This window comes from Apteryx mantelli, chromosome 26 (assembly GCF_036417845.1).
Source record: "Apteryx mantelli isolate bAptMan1 chromosome 26, bAptMan1.hap1, whole genome shotgun sequence".
In the NCBI taxonomy this organism is placed as follows: Eukaryota; Metazoa; Chordata; class Aves; order Apterygiformes; family Apterygidae; genus Apteryx; species Apteryx mantelli.
In genome coordinates, this window is record NC_090003.1 from 7857593 (window position 1) to 7878473 (window position 20881).

Sequence of the window (20881 nt, forward strand, 5' to 3'; positions counted from 1 at the left end):
AGTCACGAGGAGGTGGGTACTCACCAGATCAAGGCAAGCTTTTCTTTCCAAGTCAAGCGCTTGAACCTGGGCTCGCAGTGCCAGAATTTCCTTGTCCAATCTGCTGTTTTGCTCCATGGCCTTCTGCAGCTCAGTCCTATCTGGATACAGTAAAAACAAACATCTGACCGGTCACTCTAACACTGGTTTGTCCATTGGCCTCCAACAAGCAGGGGAAAATAAAATATACTGACTTTCTTTGTCCCAAGCTGGCAAAAAAAAAGCCCTGCTTTTCAACACGGATTTTGATACTGGATTTTCAGTTTTGTGATTTAAAATGAAAGTCAAGGACTTCATTCAGCTGAAAAGCCCATTCATCACTACAGAAAGTCCTGATAAAATTATGGATCTGCTCTGCCTGTAAATAACATCACTGAGTGCCGTAACAAATGCATGACTTACCGCTCTCTCTCTGTTCGTTCGCTCCTTCTTCCCAGCTCTCAGGCGTTTGCAGGGCTGACCGCGAGGCAGAATATAAAAGAGTAACAGAGACGGTTTTGCTGTAGCAGTCCATTTGTATGTTTCTTTACACAAAACTCAGCAACATTTTTAATGCACTTCTCTGTTACTTACTGAGTTGAAGGAAAAATTAGAAAAAAAATTTAAAGAACCAGACAACCAGGTCATTGCACATGATTTAAAATGTCTAATCACCCTCACCAAAGACCCAAGAATTGGGCTACAAACCGCTCAGGAGGAGTATTTTCTTTTCAATGCAAGCAAGCTACATGGTAGCATAGAACCAACGTACACTGATTAAGTGGAGTTTATTAAAGATCAGAGATTGCATTTAGTTTTCTATTATAAAACCAATCAATTTACACAGCAGTTGGCTCTTAAGTTCACAGGGAGGAGAAGGCATGCAGCCATACCTCATCGGGGGAAGTCACTAACTCTGTAACACTAATCCCGCACACTGATACCCCCAGCAGAATAAAGCACAAAGACACATCAAGCCTTAAACCCTTACTCACAGTTTGGAAAGCCTCATATTTATTTGATACTTATGAAGATTAAAAAAAGCCTAGCGTGCTCCACACAGATCCCCCACGCAGGCTAGGATCCACTCAGAGAAGTCCCACGCTGCAGCCCGTCCGCAGTCTGGAGAAGCAGGACTGTTTGGAGGCTGCGACACAACGCTCGCTCCATGCCCCCGAACGCGTGTGTACCAATCAATACACAAAGCAGATGTGTGCACCGCGGTTATTTCCCAGCCTTTGATTAAAAAGCTGTAAGCGATGGTGTTGGAGGCTGCCTAGAAGGTTTACTGACTAGTCCGAGTGTTGTGTGTAAGATGTGGGATCAGTGTCATGAATGATACTGATGTCTTACAATAAAGTGTGACCAGATGGGTGCCAGACTCCTTAAGTGAGTTGTTGGATGCAAAGGAGTACGGGGCAGGAGCATGTTACCTCATCACATCCTGCTGTTCTCCACTGAAATTCTGCATCACAGATTTGGGGACAATTTGATTAACCCAGAAAACGAGCATCTAGAAAGCACAGTGCTTTGCTGGGGGAATCTCCTGCAGGAGGCAGCAGTGAACCACCTTGCTTTAGGGATCATTTTAACAGGAACGTTACCAAATAGTTTCATTTCCCCCCAGAAAACAGTTTATTTTTTCAGCCTGTACTTAAATGTGATTTTAAAAAGGAATGCTTAAGGGCTGGTCAGCAACAGACATTTCAGTAACGAGGTTAAGCAAATATTAGCAGGGATAAAGAATCCAACCGGTCACTTCCAGACAGCTGACAAGCCAGTTACAAGCACTTGTTAAAGACTCCTAATGAGGTTGTTTGAAGCCATCTGCAAAGCAAATATCTATTCATCACTTAGTAATGTTTTCATGTGACTTATGACTACAAGAGTGAACTTTTCGTAAATGAGATCTGCTTAGAAAAACTGGTCTGAGAAAGGGTTCACATTCCCATCCAAGATGGGCTCCCCCCCAGCAGCTGAAAAAGGGAAGGCAGCACAGCAGAGCTCTTGGATTCCTCTCTATGAGGAAGCAGTGCTCTATGCCGGGCCACGGCTGTGCCCCTGAAAAACTCTTCCAGCAGTACCATCCTTGTCCTGTACAAAGCCTTGCTGCTCAGCACTAACTGTAGGATCTGTCAGAAAGCAGGAAAATCCTAAACACAGCATCTAAAGAATCTAGAGGTGGCTAGTCCAGCCATGCTGAAACTGCGTAGGAGGTATCTTAGGTTTTCTCTTTCTGGACCAAGTTGTCATTTCTTCTCAATCCCTTCTAGAGCATGATTTTCTTCCTTTGTACAAGCCAAGGAGAGGAAGTCCCTCAAGATGCTGCTATTCTGCTCACAGATCAGATAACCTGATGTCTTGGCTTTCTCCATTCAAGATTCATTGTCCATCGGCTCCTGACTCTGTTTAGTGACTGCATTTCAGATCTCCTAGGCACTAGGTTAATGTCTGTCACAGATTTTTCCACATTACAAGCAGAGAGGACACAGGAAAGCCTTCCTCTGACTTCCCTGGGTGGGAAGTGCAAGGCTTATGCTGAACAGAGGTGGGCTTTGAGGTGGAGGACACCTGCAATTCTCACTTGAAGCACAGGCAAACAGCTTGTCTGAAAGCCTGGCCAAACACAGGCTAGTAATTTGGAGCAGTGTGCAGCAGCAAGAGAAGCTCTTACCTTTTTTGCTCTGCTCCTTTCTTTGCAAATCCAGCTCGTCCGTCAGCCTTTGGATCTCTTCGTGGGCCATCTGCAGTCTCTGTGTGGCCTCATCAAGATCTTGTTCAACCCTTGCGCGCAATGCTTGCTCCCTCTCCAGCTCTGCCCTGCAGGACTGAAACACAAGTGGTAACGCTCCAATGGAAACGAGAGAACCCTTCCAGCGATGGGATCCGGTCGGACCCTCTGCACTACTCCTGACACGCTGGAACAGGGCTGGCAACACAAGCACAGAGAGCACAAAGCTGCTGCCGAGGCAGAAGACAGACATGCAGCAGGTAACCCTATTCCCCACTGACACACGTCGAAGCGCTCTTCTGGCAGGCGTTGAACAGCATGCCATGGTTGTTCCTCTGATTCTCCCTCCCTGAGACTATGCTGTTAATTAAGGTGTGTTTTCAAATACATTTGAAGGCCAGAAGGGATAATTACAGCCAGTACCTGGTCCAGACAGAAAAAATACACGTGGTTTCCCAAGCTGAAGGCTCCACCACACCCTGTGACAGTTTACTCTAAGGATAAGTCAAGTCTGCATTTGTGGTCTCACAGCTGTTGCGAGAGCTAGCTGCGAGCCTGCCCGGGAATGCCACCCTCCTCCTCTTCCAGTCTGCACTTGCTCCTAGAGTGCTGGAGCCAGAGACTTCACCCACTGACCTGAGATTCTGCAGAAAAGTCATTTCAGCTTATATAAAAAAAGCTATTTCTCACCCCCGTGACTTCAATCCATTCTACCTCCAAAGACATTTCTTTGCGGCTATAATTAAAGGCAGATGAGTGCCTGCAAACCAGTCCTGACCCAAAGTTAGTAAGATGTTAACCCTGGCTCTCAGCAGAAGTGATTAACTCGTGCATAGCACCAAGCTGACTTGGTTGCACAGCCTGCAGTTCAGAGCTGACTCGCAATCCATCAGCTAAAAACAAACAAGAAAACCTCACAGCATGCTCAAAAATAGACTCACGGTTTAAAATCACAGCTATGTGCCACATTATCGACAAGAAAATGTATAAATGTATTACCTTATTCATTGTCTCTTTATTACACTGCATGGATTCACACTGTTGTTGGAGTTCATCTTCTAACGTCTGATGAATGTGATCAAACCCATCCTTGCATGGAAAGAGATTTTAATAAATCAACACCACAAAAAGCATGCTGCCACGTATTGCTGGACACCTATGTGTAGCATTTTCAGTTTTAACACATCTTGATTAGCAAGAGGTTGTCACCATGCCTTATATTTAAAGAGTGAGTTTCAGCCAGAGAGATCCCAAATTCCCGTGAAAATCCCTCAGCTGCCTGTTACGCTGTTAGTACTGGGAACTCTGGGGGTTCACTGCTTTTTTTAAACCTGTGATCTCCTTAGTGTCTTCCTTTTAGAGCCTATGGGCTCAGCTCTGCACAAAGGAACGCACTGGTGCTGAGCGTATGCTTGACTTGCTCTAGCAGAGTAATGCTGGGTTACCTCCCCATATTCCGCTCCTTTTGAGGCACTTACCAAGGTAACAGCTTCCTAGTGCCCCCATGCACGTGAACCAGGACTGAGGATTTGCTAACACTCAGGAGACTGCGGGTCATTAAGATTTTGCAGCATTTTGTAGAGAGGTGAAATGTGCTTGTACATGCCGGGCTTCTCTTCCAGGCTTCAAAAAGCATTTTTTCATGTAAATATCAGAGGCGACTACACTAAAATGCATGTTTGTATCCTGGCTTTTTGCATTAGTGAGGATACATCAAAAATCAATTATGCTTGAGCAGTCTAGCTAAAAGCTACATTCATTTCTGTAACAGACAGGAAAGTATTCAGACCCTAGGTATAAAAATGAAGCAACCATATAATAATTCATCTGAATATAAAAAAAGATTACACGATCCACTTAACAGAGTAACAAGAGCAATTAACCTTTTAACCTTTACCAGTGCTGTGACGCTAATGACTCTGTAAAACAAGTGTACTAACCAAAAGAATGGAGTGCTTAATCATCACCGTCCATATATTACAAACATGGACATAAATAACATCACTGGGAGAAAGACAGTCTGCTTTAAAGAAACTGTCTTCCTGAAAAATCGATCTCCAACATCTGTCTTGCAGCAAGTTCTAAAAATGCAGGAAGAAAGGTGTCAAGTATAAGAACTGCAGAGAATTTATGCTTGATTAGAAATTAGGAACATTAAGCTTATAATTCTTTTGATCATGTGAGAATACATTTTCTTTTAGTAAGTCTCATTCTTCTAAACAGATGCATGAAAAGGTGATAAAAGTCAGGTGTTTAACAGGCCTGTCTTCACCTACAGAGGGACTCTGACACTATGTACTAGGAAGAATTCAAGAAAACTTCACGTTGTTCTTTACACACAGATAGTCCATGAAAAGATACTATTGCTACTTAGAAGGCTTTGCCTGTGCCTTACAAGGTTGGACTATACCCCACTCATCTCCCATAACCTTAGCTTGATTTATTGGATAGGAACTGGTGGCTGAGCAGTTAAAGCGTTTACCCACGAAGCAGAAGACTCCACTCTATCCCCTCTGCAGCCAGAGGGATTCATAAGACTATAAAAGCAAGCCAAAAAGAGCTCTCTAGCCTGGTAGAGAGGGATTTCAGCCACGGTGTGGCTGTTCTGGTACTGCTGTCTGGATCATTTACATGACTTAGATATAAGGCAGCTCTTTGCACAAAGGAGAAGAAATAAGAGCAGAAGGAGAAGTCAGGATTCCCACCCCATGCCCTAACCCTTACTTGCAGTCATGCTCCTTGCCTGCTCGCTCTCCTGGCTCCAGAAACCTTCTGCCTTCGCTGCTCAGTAGCAACCCAAGGGTGGACAGGCACTCCCTCAGGGAGAGAAAAACGTAAGTTGAATTCCTATAAAGTGACTGATGAGAAATCTGCACTTACACCTTCCTGGGCAAGTGCTTTAACCACCAGGCTGGTAGATAAAAGTCCCCATCAGCTGCATCTTCAGAAGGCAGAGCTCCGTCTAGGCAGGTTTGGATTCAACACTGGACTTGCAGGCATCTGATTTCTTCATTCGATCTAGCCCTATTTCCCTTATTCAGCACCGACTCTTCAAAGGCACTGAAGAGCAAATTCGATCGTACCTGGTAAATGATCAATAGCCAACACAGTTAACTAGGCATTTCATTTGAAGGTTACAGCTCTGCTTCCTCTTTTTAAATACAGTGGGGTTTCTATTACAACTCTTCATGGGAAAAACAGGTCTGTTTGCAGCAAACATTTGTATCAAGTGCCAGGCATTCAGGGGCAGACTATTCAGGCTTTGCAGAGGGACACTTTTGAGCCAGGAGCTGGAGACAGTGCATCAGTGAAGTTTCTCTCACCCACAGTAAACAGATTCCTTGATTCTGAGGAAGATACTTATGTCTGAAGATGTCACTGTACTCTGGATGAATCATGAATGACACCAAATCCTACACCAGGTAGGCAGACTGGGACTCTCCAGTCTGAAATGGATGCTCTTGAGGTCAGTAAAATCTGGAGTGGCACAGAGAAGGCAGACAAAAGGCAATTGTTCACTGTCTCTTAATACAAGAGATGAACAGCTTCAAATGAAGTCAAGAGATGGCAGGTTGAAACAAAGGAACTTCAGGTGGCAGTAGCTGAACAGTGATAGTCCCTGCTAAAAGATGTTGAGGATGTAAGAAAACTGCATGGGTTCAAAAAGCAACCAAATAAATTCACAGAAGAAAAAACAATTCATCAGGGACTACTAGATACAAAGATAACACCTCTGGTTCGGGCGCTGCACACCAACACAAGCAAGGGAGTAATTCCACTGAACTGTCACTAAATATTTGCCCTCCTCTTACGCTGTTCTCTGAAACTCTGCCTTTGGCTTCTGGTCAGATGGTGCAACATGGCCGAAATCAGCCTGAGCTTTGAGATGGCTGCTGAGTGTCCCTCTTTTAATGAGCTTGTCCAGAGAAGGCCAAGAAGCTTTTCACCTCCAACCAGTTTTGTCAAGAGTGAAAGAACAGAAACTTAACTTTTTCAACTATAGAAGGTTCAAGGTAATGAGGAAAGACAAGACAGAAATGAAAAGGTCTGTAATACAACCCTTCCACCTGCTTGTGTCCCAGCCATGTGCTTCCAGCCAACTTTGACTTGGATGTCATCAAACCCTGCCAGACCACTCTATTCCCAGGAAGGCTTTCCTGTGAAGTCTAGCTGGTGGCTTTTTGCAGGATTTATGCTCCTACACAATCCGATAGCCATTGCTGTCAGAACTAAGTTAGGGATGAGGCAACTGCAGCGCAAGGGCAGGCTGAGTGATCTGCAACAGGGCCAGCAAGCACAGCACTGCGGGAGAAACACCTACAAGAGGCAGCAGCTCCCAGGCTCTAGTTCCCAGAGACGGCTATATTCAGCAGGAGCTGGAAGTCAGCGTCTTTGCTGGGAAGGAGGTCACCCTAATTAAGGAGATCGGTCACAAATTGCCTCTCTGATGCGCAGCAACTACTGCCCTTCTACCATTTGCTGCTTTTCTTCATCTCAACTTCAGACAGCAAAAAGTCTCAGGACATGGATGGTCTTCTGTAACCTGCCAACTAATAAAGTCATGCTGCAAGATGTATTCACTGAACTCAGTTTCTAATCAGAGGATTGCTCAAAACTTCAATTCTCTAGTTCAGCAGCTAGACAAGCAAAGAGTTTTAACCTCAGCTTAAAGACTAGGGAGGATTTTTCTTAAGTTTATGATTTTCAAGGAAACTCACTCATCCAGTATTAAATACTGGATTGTCAGGAACAGCTGGATTAGAAGAAAGTGAGTATTATCCAGTGAAGACCTTCAGAACTAGATTATATTACAAACTCTTCAACATTCTCTCTGTTAAAAACAATCCCATTAATTATTCCTCTGCAAGATGCAGGAGCAAAGCAAGTGTAAATACACGAGAGTATAAACTAATACAGAAATTGATTTAGCATTAGGAATCTACAACATTCTCATAGATAGGAGAAATATTTTTAATTAAAAAGTTCTCAAATACATCCTTCTCCCTGGTACACCTTCATAGTTGGCCTCAGCAGCAAAAAGAGAGGGTACCTGAAGCTGTGCTGCACACAGCCTGTCTATGTAGCTGTGCGAATTCAGCTTCTGATCTGCAATCTCCAGTTTCTCCAGCAGCGTGGTTCTCTCTACCAGTAAATAAGCAATCTGTTCACTGGCATTACTGTGAGCTATTTCAGACAAGCCTTCCTGTTCCAGCATCTCCTCGACCTCCTTCAGCTGGGCTCCTGCAAGACAAAGTCTCCTATGAGCAAATGAACAAACAAAGCTTGATGGCTTGCAGATCTGCATCCCTGGTCCTCTTAACACTCCCCACTACAACAGCCCCAGTTTGTCTTGGAGGCCACAAACAGCTCATAAAATGTTTAATCTCTTCTCCTGCTTCCGTTCCTCTTGCTTACTTCTATCTCCTGTTCTCACCCATTATGTCAGCCCTATTCCCCGATGTCTCCCCTCACATCCACCTCCTTGCCTGCCTTCCTAGCCTGCCCGCTAGGCAAGCGATAACACATGCTGCATCTAGTCCGAGTCCTCCAGCCTTTCTTCGAGTGGCGGAATTATAACCACCATTTTCCTCTACCTAATAGCTAAGTCTCACCAACCCACTTATCTTCAACCCTTGCACCCCTTAACACAGCTTCTTGCAAATTAAACAACAGATTAAAAAGGTATTGAGAGAAACCAAACAGGTGGACAGGCAACCACACAAACATCATTTTCTTTGGAAAGAGACACAAAATACTGCATCATTCATATAAGCAGAACACCACTATTGTGGTGAGGAGGTGCTGTCGGAATATCTTTCTTTTCTGTGCACAGCAATGACATACAGCATGCCTCATGCACTGCTTGCAGTCAGTGGCACAGATCAGGGTGCTGTACCTCACATGATGTGGTAGGGATGCACAGGGAGAAACCAGGAAGGGCCTGAAGTGGAGTCAGAGAAACAGCACTCCCATGGGCACAAAGGGACTCTGAGTACTTAAAATATGACCTTAGAAATCACTCGCTTAAGAGTGTTTCTGACCCATTCCTCCAAAAAAGGCTAAAATCCCAGACTCGGGACTGCTTCTGGTAATGCAGACCAGTTGTTCGAAGGTCTCCTATAGAATTAAAGAAGCCAGAAATCCTATCGACTTAAACTGCCAACTCTTCTCTTCAACACATATCCCACAATTATGGCTAGGAAGACTGTAGTGAGCAAAACTTAAAGACTCAACGGCTTCCAAGGCAAATAAACCATGATGGCATTTGCAAGAGAAGTTGGTATTTGCTTATGGCTAGGCACTGTTGTGTTTATGACCACAGTTGGCTCTGCCACCCCGGTTAAAAGGAGTATACAACCGTGTTTATACTCCTCCAGGTATGGTGTTTCTCAGAACCAAGGAGAAAAACAATTCCTGATGTCTCCTGTTTGGTTTGAATTCTATTTTGCACAGCGCTTAGGATCACTTATAACAAATCTGTTATTTAAAAAAGCCCTTTGTTTGCATGGTTGGGAATTTAACTGCTGGGAGAACATGAAGACCACTCTGTCTCCCTCATGATCATGGCAGTAACTCCTGCACTGGATCTAATAGCTTGTTAAGCAAAGAAAGGGCTTTCAAAAATCTCCCTGTGTCAAGACTGCTCATTTCCAATCAGTCTCATGATTTACTACTTTTGCTCCAGTAATTTAATTCAGACTAAAAAGGAAAACAACAAACTCTGCTCCCAATTCCTAGCCAGACTAGATCATAAAGATTTTCAATTGCAATAAAATAGGAATCAAGGGCAGTTGTGGGTTTTGTACAGAGGAATGAGGGATAGTCATACTCTTTGACCGCTTAGGGAGCTGAAGTTAAGTATCTGAAGTTAGGCAGAGCAAATAGTCCTCATACTCTTTCAGAGGATACGTATGCAGCTCTGGACAAGTTTGCTCCACACTTCCATACCCTGGATTTAACAGGGGACCCAGTGCAATTGCATCCTAAGCCTACGGCTCAAATCAATTGCATGTTTCCACTCTGCATTCTGCAGCCAGCTCTCTCCAGCCCTATGGATGGAAAACACCCTGCGGTTTCCTGTTTGCCTTCACCTTTGATTATAAATTGCAGCTCTTTCAATGAAGAGGTCAAACATGGCTGACTCACAGCATTTCTGTGTGAAGCAGAGCAAAATGTTTCATTTTGCAGTTTAAGAATAGCTAGCCACATGCTCCTTATGCACTAAGGAGAGCCCACAGTTATACTAAACTGAGAAAAACACCTCGCCTCTAACCTGCCTTGTAGCTTCTTCCTACGGTTCTGCCTAATCCTATATAATATAGAGTTCTTGTACCTTCCTCTGGAAGCTGCTCTGCTTATGCCCAGAAACAAGACAACAGATTCAAGGGACAAATGGTCTGAATTCATACAACTGCTCCTAAACTGATAAAGCACTTGCATCTTTGCTGGCAAGTACTTTCCTTACACCCAACCTACCAAACAGACTGAGAAACAGCATTTAGAGTTAACAGGATCTAGACAATTTCTCCAGGCTAAAGAGAGAGAAAGGTTTTGAGGGATAAGGGGAGTCTGCAGTACACAGCACAGACTACCTGCTTGTAAAAAAATACACTAATTTTTAATGAGCATCTCAGAAACACCTTCCCTATCATATCCAACGTGACCTATTTGAGAAAAGCAACAACCCTATATGAGCAACGTTATACCGTGCACTGACACATTCCCATTAGCACCACCACATCTTCGGAAGTAAATCTCATATTTGCAAAGGCATCATGCCAGGAAGGTTCCCTCCCTTACGTACAGAAATAAGGAGTTCACAGGTACCATCATACCCATGATGGGAAGTTGCATTGCCTCGTACAGCAGCAGTACAGCTGTTAGCTTGGGCTAAGGTTGTTTTTTTAACAAATTGAGGCAAGCCCCTAACAGCATTGTATTTTACTGCTGCTACATTTGGTTTTATAAAAGCTTCTGGTAATGCAGCGCACAAGTTATCGATCTGCCCTCCAAAAACATCGAGGCGTATTGGATGAGAACCATTGGAAATGGATTACGAACTGCCTCGAGGAAAGGAAAAATGTCACTGCGGGCAGAGGTACCAAATGAGGTACAGCTACGATCAATAGCTCAACGTAAAAGCAGTAGCGGCCGGTCTCTGCAGATAGCACAAGCTACACCAGAGCATGAATCCTTTAAATTCACCTTTATTATAAGCTAAAAGCCCAGCACACATTCATGTGATTGTAGACAATCGGTTTACTGCAGCAGAGTAGGTTACCATCCTTCAGCTGCAGTAACTCTCTGGGCCTCTTCCACACAAGTAGTATAGGTTTAAATTTGCTTTTTATTATCAAAAACAGCTGATCAAATTGCTCATAACAATCCCAGGACGAAGCAGAGCTTCTGATCCATTTGACTGGTTTTGGAATAGTGAGCGCACTCAGCACCGAGCGCTGGCCCAAGCGATCTTCTTGCATTTACCCTAGTCTTCGCAGCTTTTTTCAGAATACATTCGCTTCCCAACCTGTAGCTCTCCAAAGCTGCGATTCCCAGCTGTCACTACCCTTCTCTACACGCAAGATCAAGATAAATCCTGTCCACCTGCACCCCAACACTCACAGGTCAGGCCTGCCCTTTCACTGTACCGCCGGCCTGGACAAGCCTCCATCGTCAGCTGCCCTTTCCCATCTAAACTCTATCATTTCAAGCCTCCCAAAACTCCTGGACAGGATCCTTTGGACTTGCCTTACCCACATTTTTTCCTCAGCGATCCCAGCAGACTGGCACCTTCCTTTTCACAAGACCCCTTCTCCAGCCCCACTTTTTTAAGCCTGATCTGTAGCATCACCTTGTCCCTGCTAAAGTGAACCAGCCGCCCTACAAAACCAAGAGGCAGGATAAGACCCAGAGGACAAACACCTTCTAGTTCATGACGTTCAGCCTGCCCTGCACCCCCCGGGACTCGGGAAGGATCTCTGCGTTGGTTTGCACAAACTCTGATGAAAAGCAGAGGCCCAGGGAATGGATGAGCAGATGCAGCACTAACCCTGCTGTCATGCAACAGGCAACAGTGGTACATCAGAGACGTGGGGCAGTGCAAGGCAAAAGCCTCACAGAAGCCTATGAGAAAGGACAGCAATTAAAGTCACCAAGTGCTTTACGGAATAGGCTAGGAAGTTTTACTTCTGGGTGCCAGAGGGACTGCGTGCAAGCACATCCATCAGCACACACAGCAGCTCTGTGCCAGAGACGGCCAGTGGTTTTCTGTGGAGGGAGAAGGACAGGTGGGGAAGAAAAAAAGGGAAACAGGAGAAAAACATGGCAGACAAAAGAACCAATGTTCAGAGACCATGAAACGACCCCCACAAACTATGAGGAGCTGGGTCATAGCCTGTCCAGGGCCATGGACATCCAGGCACTCTGGAGCAACCACATGAGGAAGGAGAACTTGAGTATCCACTTCAGGGTCAGTCAGTGCCTTCAGAGGGAAAGGCCGATGCTGACACATGGACACAAACATCCAAGAAGCCAACAGAAATTGCTGTGGCTCCAGGATCCAGGACAACTTTGCTTCAGAGAGATCTCAGATCTCTCCAATACGAAGCTGCTCCAAACACCGGACAAGAAAGCATGTTTTCAGGCCCTCAGGAACTACCCAGCGGCAGTCTTATGTCTCCCTCAAGGAAGCTGTGCATGCGCCAGGAAGAAGACAAATCTTCATTACTGGAAGAAGGGAATTCTAGTCCTTCTGCCAGCCCCACTGCCTGGTTCTTCGGGGAAACGATGGCATGTACAGGCAGGATAGCCCAGCCAGGACTCAGGCTGTTGCCCTGCACAACCAACACTGACTGCATGCCAACAGTGACGTACTCACAGAGCACAGCAGCTGACTTCCAAAGCACAAGGTCAACCCCTCAAGGAAGTTATCTACAAACATCCCAAAACACATCGGGGCCGGCATCCCTCAACGCAGAGGCCAGACCAGGGGAAGGCAGGGCACAACACGCACCGTACGGGCATCCGTACCAAAGACGCCTTTCAGAGGACCAGTTCAAATGACAACTGTTGGCAATAACTACACAGTCTTGCCCTTTATGAGGCTTTACGCACGTAGGCATAGCACTGCCCACACTGCTAAGCCATCAGGACGTATCACAGGACTGCAGCCACCGCCACAGGTAAGGTAGTAACAAGTCTTAAAAGTCTGACGGCGATATCCCCAAACAAATTCCTCCAGAAGCTGCCCTGTAACTTCATGTAGCACCAAAGCATTATGGAGCCCCAGAAATCCCTGAGGGATGACAGGCCAGTGGCAACTGGCTTGCACTAAGGAACCCACCTATATAAAGGACATGGATCTCCGTTCCGATTTGAGCGCTGATCATTGCTCAACAGCCATCAAAAACCTTAAAATACTGAAGGGAGCAGAGCCACTATAGGGAAATAAATACAAACCCAATTTCATTACATTATTGTCATTCGTCTGCCACCTCGTGGGGAAAATGAGAGAAGACCCAAAAACGCAGGAATAAAATTCTCTACCGCAGCAATGCTAGCGAGGGGTTGTTACTCATTGTAAACACTTGTGTATCAGTGTTTTCAACATTGAATAATGGTTTCGACTGCCCAGAGATGACACAGAAGAACCAGATTTTCAGACAGTGCTTAAAGACACCCATCTTTTAAAAGAAGTCACTCCATCAGACCTGCTGCCTGAAACCTTCAGGCTGACCAGAACTGGACGGAGACTCAAAAATGCAATCAGTTCCCCAACAGTCCCACTTTTTCTGCACTAAAATGGCACTTAACAAAGAAGCTGTCCAAGGTGTGCTTATCATCTCCGGTTTTACTGCAGGCCCAGGATAACACACAACACGAAAAGGAGAGTCAACAGCAACAGTGTGCTACGAGCAGTACTCAAAGCACAGCGGAACAGTTGGAAGAACAAAGAAAAACAAGCACTAAAAACGGCAAAATAAAGTTGCCTCACTGGAGGTGAATCCAGGATTTTAGAGGTAAGCAAGTTATTTGTAGAAAGTGAAATACAAATTAAAAATTTTCCTTTAAGCAAAATGACTATACTAAAATAAGCATACAGTGCACTATTCTAAGTTTTGTATCACTGTCACAGACTATCAATGGCTTTCAAAGCCGCTTTCTAAAAAACCACAGACATTGATTAACCAAAGCCAATGGCAAATGACAAACAGCACAGTCGATTCTGTTCTTCAAACAGCAGGCCCCTGGAAGATGCTTCATTTGACTCTGCAGCCATACCACGGGAGAAACTGTCCAGTTCACTGAATAAAGGCAGTAAAGCAGACAAGAATATCTAAGCCAATTCCAGATCCCTTTTAATATTCCATAAATACTTCTGCCTACCTCCAAACCAACACGCTATGCACCTTTGTCTAAGAGAATTCATTGAGAAATACTGCTCTGGAGTACCCATCAGTCCACAACGACATGTCAGCTCCTTGCTAGCCTCCAGGTCTAAGTTTATTCTGGAGAAGGTGGAAGAACTGTTTGCAATAAGCTTTGCTTTGGTGTTGTTAGTCCCTGAAGAGCAAAAGAGATTAAGAACCTGTGTTCGGAAGTATAAAAGTAAACTCTGTAGCTTCTTGCAAAAAAAACCCCAAAAAACACTGTACGCTACTTGTCAACACATCTGCTTGGATTGTGTTTTAGAGAAGAGGGAAAGCATTACCCTGTTGCAGCTGCAGCTGTGTCAGCTCAAGCCTGAGCTGTTCATTTTCTTTTTCATATTCAGTAGTGATAGCATCTCGTTCCTCCGTCAAGTTACGGACGTGACCAACGTAGCTTTCCACCTAGAAATAAAGAAAACATACACTCGAGTGTATTTACAGCTGCTTTGCCAGCAAGTTGTTGGTGCAAACAACTCACAATCCCCCTCTCCTCAATATTTACAGGACAAACTCAGGCATTTATAGAACACTACTTCTTTGTGCCTTTTTCATATCAGAGTATATTTTGGGAGGGATCAAGTCTTACAGCTACAAAAGCACCATTCATGGTTGGGTGTTTTTTTCCAAAAATGAGACTCATCAGATGGCACCTAAAAAGGCTCAACGGGAGGCAACAAAACAGACCAAAGCGACGTGCCTCGGCATACTTCCACCCATCTTGGCACGGCAGGGAATACCCAAAAGGCCCCTAAGCTGCTCTTTAACGACTTATACCAAGGAGCGCAGAGGGGAAGCGCCAGGCCACAAAGTCACTCGGCAGAAGTTTGGGAAAACACGTGTGAATTAGGACCGGGACCGCAGGGACAGCCCGCCTCAAGGCCCGGGGCGCGAACCTCAACCAAGGGCCGGGGGCAGAGCCGCGGTCTGGGCCTGGCCGGGGCAGGAGCGCAGGGGGACGGGCCCCGGGGGACGGATGGGGATGAAGGGCCGCGGCGGCCCCGCCGCCCTTACATCGCGCATCTCCTCGGCGCGGCGCCGCTCGAGGTCGCCGAGGCGGCGGGCGGCGACGCGGAGCTGGGCCTCGCTGCGCCGCAGCAGCCGCCACGCCAGGCCCAGCTGCTGCTCCGCCGGGGCGGCGGGGTCGGCGCCCTCCGCCTCCAGCCAGCGCCGCACGTCCTCCGCCGCCGCCGCCGCCTCCTGAGGGGGACACGGAGACGCGCCGTGAGCCGGGCGGGTGGGGGGCAGCGCGGCCCCCCCGCACCCGCCCGCCGCGACCGGTCCGGACCGGATCGAACCGGATCGAACCCACCTCCCCGGCACCCACCGGCGCGGCGGCCGCCGCCTCCATGGGGCGCGGGCCCGGGCCGCGCCCCGCCCCCCGCCCCGGCGTCATGGCAACGGCCGGCGCCCAGCGTCCCCGGCGATTGGCTGCGGCGCCACGCCCCCCGACGGGGAATGTCACGCCCCCTCGGCCCGCCGCCACGCCCCCTTGGGGAAAACCACGCCCCCTTCGGGAAAGCCACGCCCCCCATCACCCCTGTGCCGGGAGCAGCCGGGTTCCCCCCGCAGCACCGGCAGCCGCTGCACCGGGAGCTGGCGGCAGCGCTGGCCGGGTGCATGACGAAGGCGAAGTGATTTAACGCAGCGTTAACCCCAGCGCCGGCAACCTGCTGCTGCCTCCCGCTTCTCTCCCCCGCCACCCCGTCGCTTCAGGCTTCGGCGTAAAGAGAAATTTGCATTTAGGACTTGCCGCTCTTCAGCTCTGCTCATATGCATCTTCCTCCCGCTGTACGTTACATGCCAGCAGCTAAAGTCCGCTTAGATTCCTCCATTCTGCGATGGACCTATCCAAACACTTCGGCTAGCTCCAAAAACAAAGCTTTTCCCTTGCAAAAAGGTCCGAGGATTTTTCCGATTCTTCTTCTAAACCCAGAGCGCACCTATTAAGACGAATGACTTCCCCAAGGCAAAGCAAACAGCAAGCACATAAACCCAAAGCGGGGAAACCCCAAGGCACAAAGCAGACTTTGTCCTGCAGAGCTGACTCAAAAATGCACAAAAAGATAAGGACCGAGTCTCCACGAAGAGGAGCACCGCAGTGCCCAAGGAAGGACCTTCGACTGAGCAGAGCCTGGCACGCGCAGAAAACACGGTATAGATGGCCTTGGATCTGCAGCGACCGCTCGGAAACAGTATAAGCGTACCTATTGCAGAACGCATCCCAGAAAAGTGCTCTAATGCTACCTGCACCAGAACTGCTCAGGGTCCTTTGCTCCTTCAACCCTCCTTCCCGACCCGCTGAGCCTGCTCTCATGTTCTTCGCAGCCTCTTGTTCTTCTCGGTTTGTTTTCCTCATTTTATGAATACACCTAATTTTCAGGTGATCGCTGTCATTACAATAGCATGTTGCCTCCTTGAATGTTTGACGGTCTTGCAGGGAGCGCAATCTCGCCTCTGGAGAGATTTCAGTGCAAAAGCTGCATTTATTGAGCATTACCATTTTGTTCAGACTTCCAGTGAATTCAAGGGAAGAATGTAAACAGACAAATGTTGCACAGCAGTAGATCTGCAATAAATATGTTTTTTTAATCCTTTTGTCATGGCACACACAGCCAACTTCTAAGCACATGTTCATCATGCTCACAATAAGAAATTATATGAAAGCAGGATTTAGAGAGAACCAAGAAAGCTCTTGATTTTAGGTCCACATGGCTCCAATTTTAACTCTATCCAGACGGCCAAGATGTAGTTCTCTTCCCAAGGTTGATCCCTGCTACCTCATCAGCCTTCACCGCCTCACCGGCTGCTCCGTCTCCAAGAACTCGTTTCCCAAGCCATTTCCCACTTGCGCCCGGTGCAGTCTCCTTGCCTCCATGCCCCAGCTGGCAAAGGAGACCTTTTGTGTAACGACTGCTTTAAGGACACTGTTATAGTACCTATTTTGCTGCCCTTTTGCTCATAACTATTCCTCTACTCCCCCCTCAGTCCTCAGCTCCTTGAATGCTCACAATAGGCTGGCCAGCTTCTTCCCAGCGCCACCTACAACAGTTACTGATTCCCAATGGATATTCAGGAGAAGGAAGCTCAAAAAAAAAAAAAAAAAAAAATCACAGTAGTGGTAACTGTTAGCATTTCTGCACTGAACTGTGCTTCTGAGCAGAGCTGCTGAAATTGGGTCCAAAAGATCCTTCTTGGAGCAACAGATGCTCTCCAAAGTTGCTTGCTGTTACCACTTCATTCTCTTTCATCTTTTGCCACGCTCACTCGTTTCCCCATTCGCTTTCAATATCAGTTGATTGCCAGCTCTGTAGGTCCATTCCAGTCTAAAACAGAACATCTTTTTTTCTGCAAAACTCCTTCCCTTCTGTCCAGGATTTCAAAAAGTAACTTTCCAAAAGGCAGATTCAGGAAAAATCTTTTATATACATACATATATACCATTTCTCCACCGGCCTGTCCTCCCGTCTAGGGGACAGAAATAAAGCAATATATTATTTCCTTCTTTACAAACTAGAACAAATATCATCCTTTGGAATGTTTTCATTTCAGTGTATTTTTCTTTTTGAAAGCAAGCCACAATAACCACTATGAAGCTATGGAAAAGTTATACAGTTTTGGATGGCAGCCTTTCCCATAGCGTTCCACTGAGTATTATTCTATTTACCTGTGATAGAGAATTGCTCCAGTTCCACTCCCTCCCTAGTAAAATTTCATTTGTTTCATTCAGAGCCGGGATGAGCCGGTCCTCAGAATTTCTTCTCTATAAATGCTGTGTGTTGATCCTGAAGATAGCTCACTATCTTTTCCTCTATTTCCATGCCTTGAGCTATTTCTTCATCAGAAAGAGATAACGGCGTTTCAGAGTCTTTGGTTACAATAATAACAGAGGTTCTCCGCGACTCCAGGACATTTGCTACCACCACCTGGTGACGATATTTCTCCAAAGCCTTCCGTGATTTTTCAATTAGGATCGAGGGATCCGTTTCCAGTTTAAAGGAAATAACAAATGCCTCCGGAGCCCATTCTTTGACTAGAGGAGACAGCATTTTTGGCACCATCTCCATTGTGATCTACATCGGGAGAAGACAGTAGGAAAAAAAGGTTCAGTAAAAACATCAGAATGCCTTTTAATGCGAGATAAGGACAAAAACTAAGGGAATGGGGAAATTCCAGCCTCACTTCATAGTGGAACTGCTCCAAATGATTTTTATGCTGGAAAGTTTTCCCAAGATAGTATTTTGTCAAATCCCATTAAAAAAAGGTTAAAATGTCACTGGCATGCACTGCAAGCCTAAATCCAAGTATCAGTCCGATATTAACAATAATTGGGGTGTTCTTAACAGATGAAGCAGGCCCACAGTAACTGCATAAACATGCTTCGTGTTATTTAAGCGCTAAAATCAACTCTGGGAATACATGCGCAAGTAGAGGAAGATCACCCCAGAATACTATAATGTCTCAAAAATAGATCAGCAGACTGCAGTGAACCCAACTGCAACCTCATCTCTGTAACCAAGCTGCTGCGCCGCCTGCTTTCGGTACCTGGTTACTCTCCCTATCCCTAGGAATGGTTTTCCATAACGACTTAGGTCAACCTAGCTCACAGAGGCAGCTGGAGAGCCAAGACGGGGTCTGGGCCCAGGCAAAATTTAACCCTAAGGACACACGAAAAGCCTGGCACGAGGGAGGGAACGGACCAGCGCAACCCTGCCGCAGCTTGGCGCTGGCTTCCGTGGAAACGCGCCCTGCCGTTCCGAGTGAAACGGCACGGACGCGGGGTGCGGCGGGGCGCGGGGGGCCGAGCCCGCGGGGCGCCTCACCTGCAGGGGCCCCTCCGAGGACTGGATCTTGTGCTCGGGCATCTCCGAGGCGGGGATGTAGAAGTCGGACACGGCGGCCGCCAGGTAGAACATGACGCTGGAGCCTGCGAGAAACGCAACTGCCGCCGTCGTCGCCACGGGCTCGGCCCAGGTCCCCCCACGCCGGGTGTCCTCCCACACCCGGACCCTCTCCCCTCACCCCCCAACCTCTCACACCAGGACACTCTCCCTTCACCCCCCCAAACCCCTCACACTGAGACCCTCTCTCCCTCCCCCACCCCAGGACCCTCTCCCCTCAGCCCCCCCGATCCCTCACTCCAGGACCCTCTCCCCCAACACTCCCCGATCCCTCACCCCGGGACCCTCTCCCCTCACAGTCCCCCCTCACCCCAGGACCCTCTCCCCTCACCTTCTCCAACTGGGACCCTCTCCCTCCCCCACTCCTCACCCCAGGACCCTCTCCCCTCACCCCCCCCGATCCCTCACCCTGGGACCCCCTCCCCTCACAGTCCCCCCTCACCCTGGGACCCTCTCCCCTCACCATCCCCAACCCGGACCCTCTCCCCCCACAGTCCCTCCCACACACACACCCCAGGACCCTCTCCCCCCGCAGTCCCCCCTCACCCTGGGACCCTCTCCCATCACAGTCACCCCCCCCAAGCAGGACCCTCTCCCCCACGCCCCCCCCGGCCCTCACCCCAGGACCCTCTCCCCTCACAGTCCCCCCCACACAGACCCCGGGACCCTCTCCCCTCACAGTCCCCCCACACAGACCCCGGGACCCTCTCCCCTCACAGTCCCTCCCAATCCCTCACCCCAGGACCCTCTCCCCCCACAGTCCCCCCCACCCTGGGACCCTCTCCCATCACAGTCACCCCCCCCAAGCAGGACCCTCTCCCCCACGCCCCCCCCGGCCCTCACCCCAGGACCCTCTCCCCTCACAGTCCCCCCCACACAGACCCCGGGACCCTCTCCCCTCACAGTCCCCCCCACACAGACCCCGGGACCCTCTCCCCTCACAGTCCCTCCCAATCCCTCACCCCAGGACCCTCTACCCCCACAGTCCCCCCTCACCCTGGGACCCTCTCCCATCACAGTCACCCCCCCCAAGCAGGACCCTCTCCCCCACGCCCCCCCCCGGCCCTCACCCCAGGACCCTCTCCCCTCACAGTCCCCCACACACACACCCCAGGACCCTCTCCCCTCACAGTCCCCCCCACACACACCCCGGGACCCTCTCCCCTCACAGTCCCCCCCACCCTGGGACCCTCTCCCATCACAGTCACCCCCCCCAAGCAGGACCCTCTCCCCTCACAGCCCCCCGCACACACACGCGCGCGCCGGGACGCCCTCCCCGGCCCCGGGCGGCGGTACCGAAGGGCGCGAGGGCGCGGGCGGCGGCGCGCAGCAGCGCCAGGTACTCGGCGAGGCCGGTGAACTCGAGCGCCAGCAGCGCTCCGGCCTCGGCGGCGCGGCGGTAGGCGCGCAGCGCGGGCAGCAGCGCGGGCAGCGCGGCGGGCGCGGCGGCGACGCCGGGCGGCGGCCCGGGCGTGAGGCGCAGCGCGTCGAGCAGCGCGGGCCCCGGCGGCGGCAGCGCGCGCGCCCAGGGGAAGGCGGAGCGCGCGCGGTGCAGGAAGCAGACGCCGTAGCCGGCGCCCACGAGCCGCTCGGCCGAGGCGGCGCCGCGCCGCCCGCTGCTGCAGTTCTCCAGGAAGCGCACGGCGCGCGCCTCCAGCGGCACCTGCGTCCCGCCCGACGTCACCAGCGCCACGCGCCGCCCGCGCGCCGCCTGCGCCGCCGCCCAGGCCCGCACGCGGCCCTCCGCCTCCGCCGCCGCCGCCGCCGCGCCGCCCGCCGCCGCCGCCATGCCCGCCGCCGCCGCG

General features: G+C 49.1%; 2 protein-coding genes across 5 annotated transcripts in view; both read right to left on the reverse strand.

The window, feature by feature from the left end:
* Positions 1–15542, reverse strand: part of CCDC30 (coiled-coil domain containing 30) — a 37781-nt gene extending 22239 nt beyond the window's left edge. For 2 of the 4 annotated variants that reach the window (XM_067310837.1, XM_067310834.1), the window contains exons 1-9: positions 15488–15542; positions 15190–15375; positions 14460–14580; positions 7800–7990; positions 4690–4830; positions 3749–3838; positions 2693–2846; positions 442–495; positions 25–140 (exon numbers count right to left, since the gene is read on the reverse strand). In XM_067310837.1, the coding sequence (XP_067166938.1) occupies positions 25–140; positions 442–495; positions 2693–2846; positions 3749–3838; positions 4690–4830; positions 7800–7990; positions 14460–14580; positions 15190–15375; positions 15488–15526 (1092 nt within the window). In that variant the 5' untranslated portion in view covers positions 15527–15542. The remainder of the gene's footprint in view (positions 1–24; positions 141–441; positions 496–2692; positions 2847–3748; positions 3839–4689; positions 4831–7799; positions 7991–14459; positions 14581–15189; positions 15376–15487) is intronic. The other 2 variants (XM_067310836.1, XM_067310835.1) reach the window with 2 other exon arrangements.
* A 2039-nt stretch (positions 15543–17581) lies between these two features.
* On the reverse strand, positions 17582–20865 carry PPCS (phosphopantothenoylcysteine synthetase). Its single transcript, XM_067310838.1, has 3 exons — positions 20373–20865; positions 18999–19102; positions 17582–18248 (listed from the first exon to the last, which is right to left on the reverse strand). Exons 1-3 carry the CDS (start codon positions 20863–20865, stop codon positions 17925–17927), a joined length of 921 nt encoding a protein of 306 aa, XP_067166939.1. The 3' UTR covers positions 17582–17924.
* Between the last annotated feature and the right edge of the window lie 16 nt (positions 20866–20881).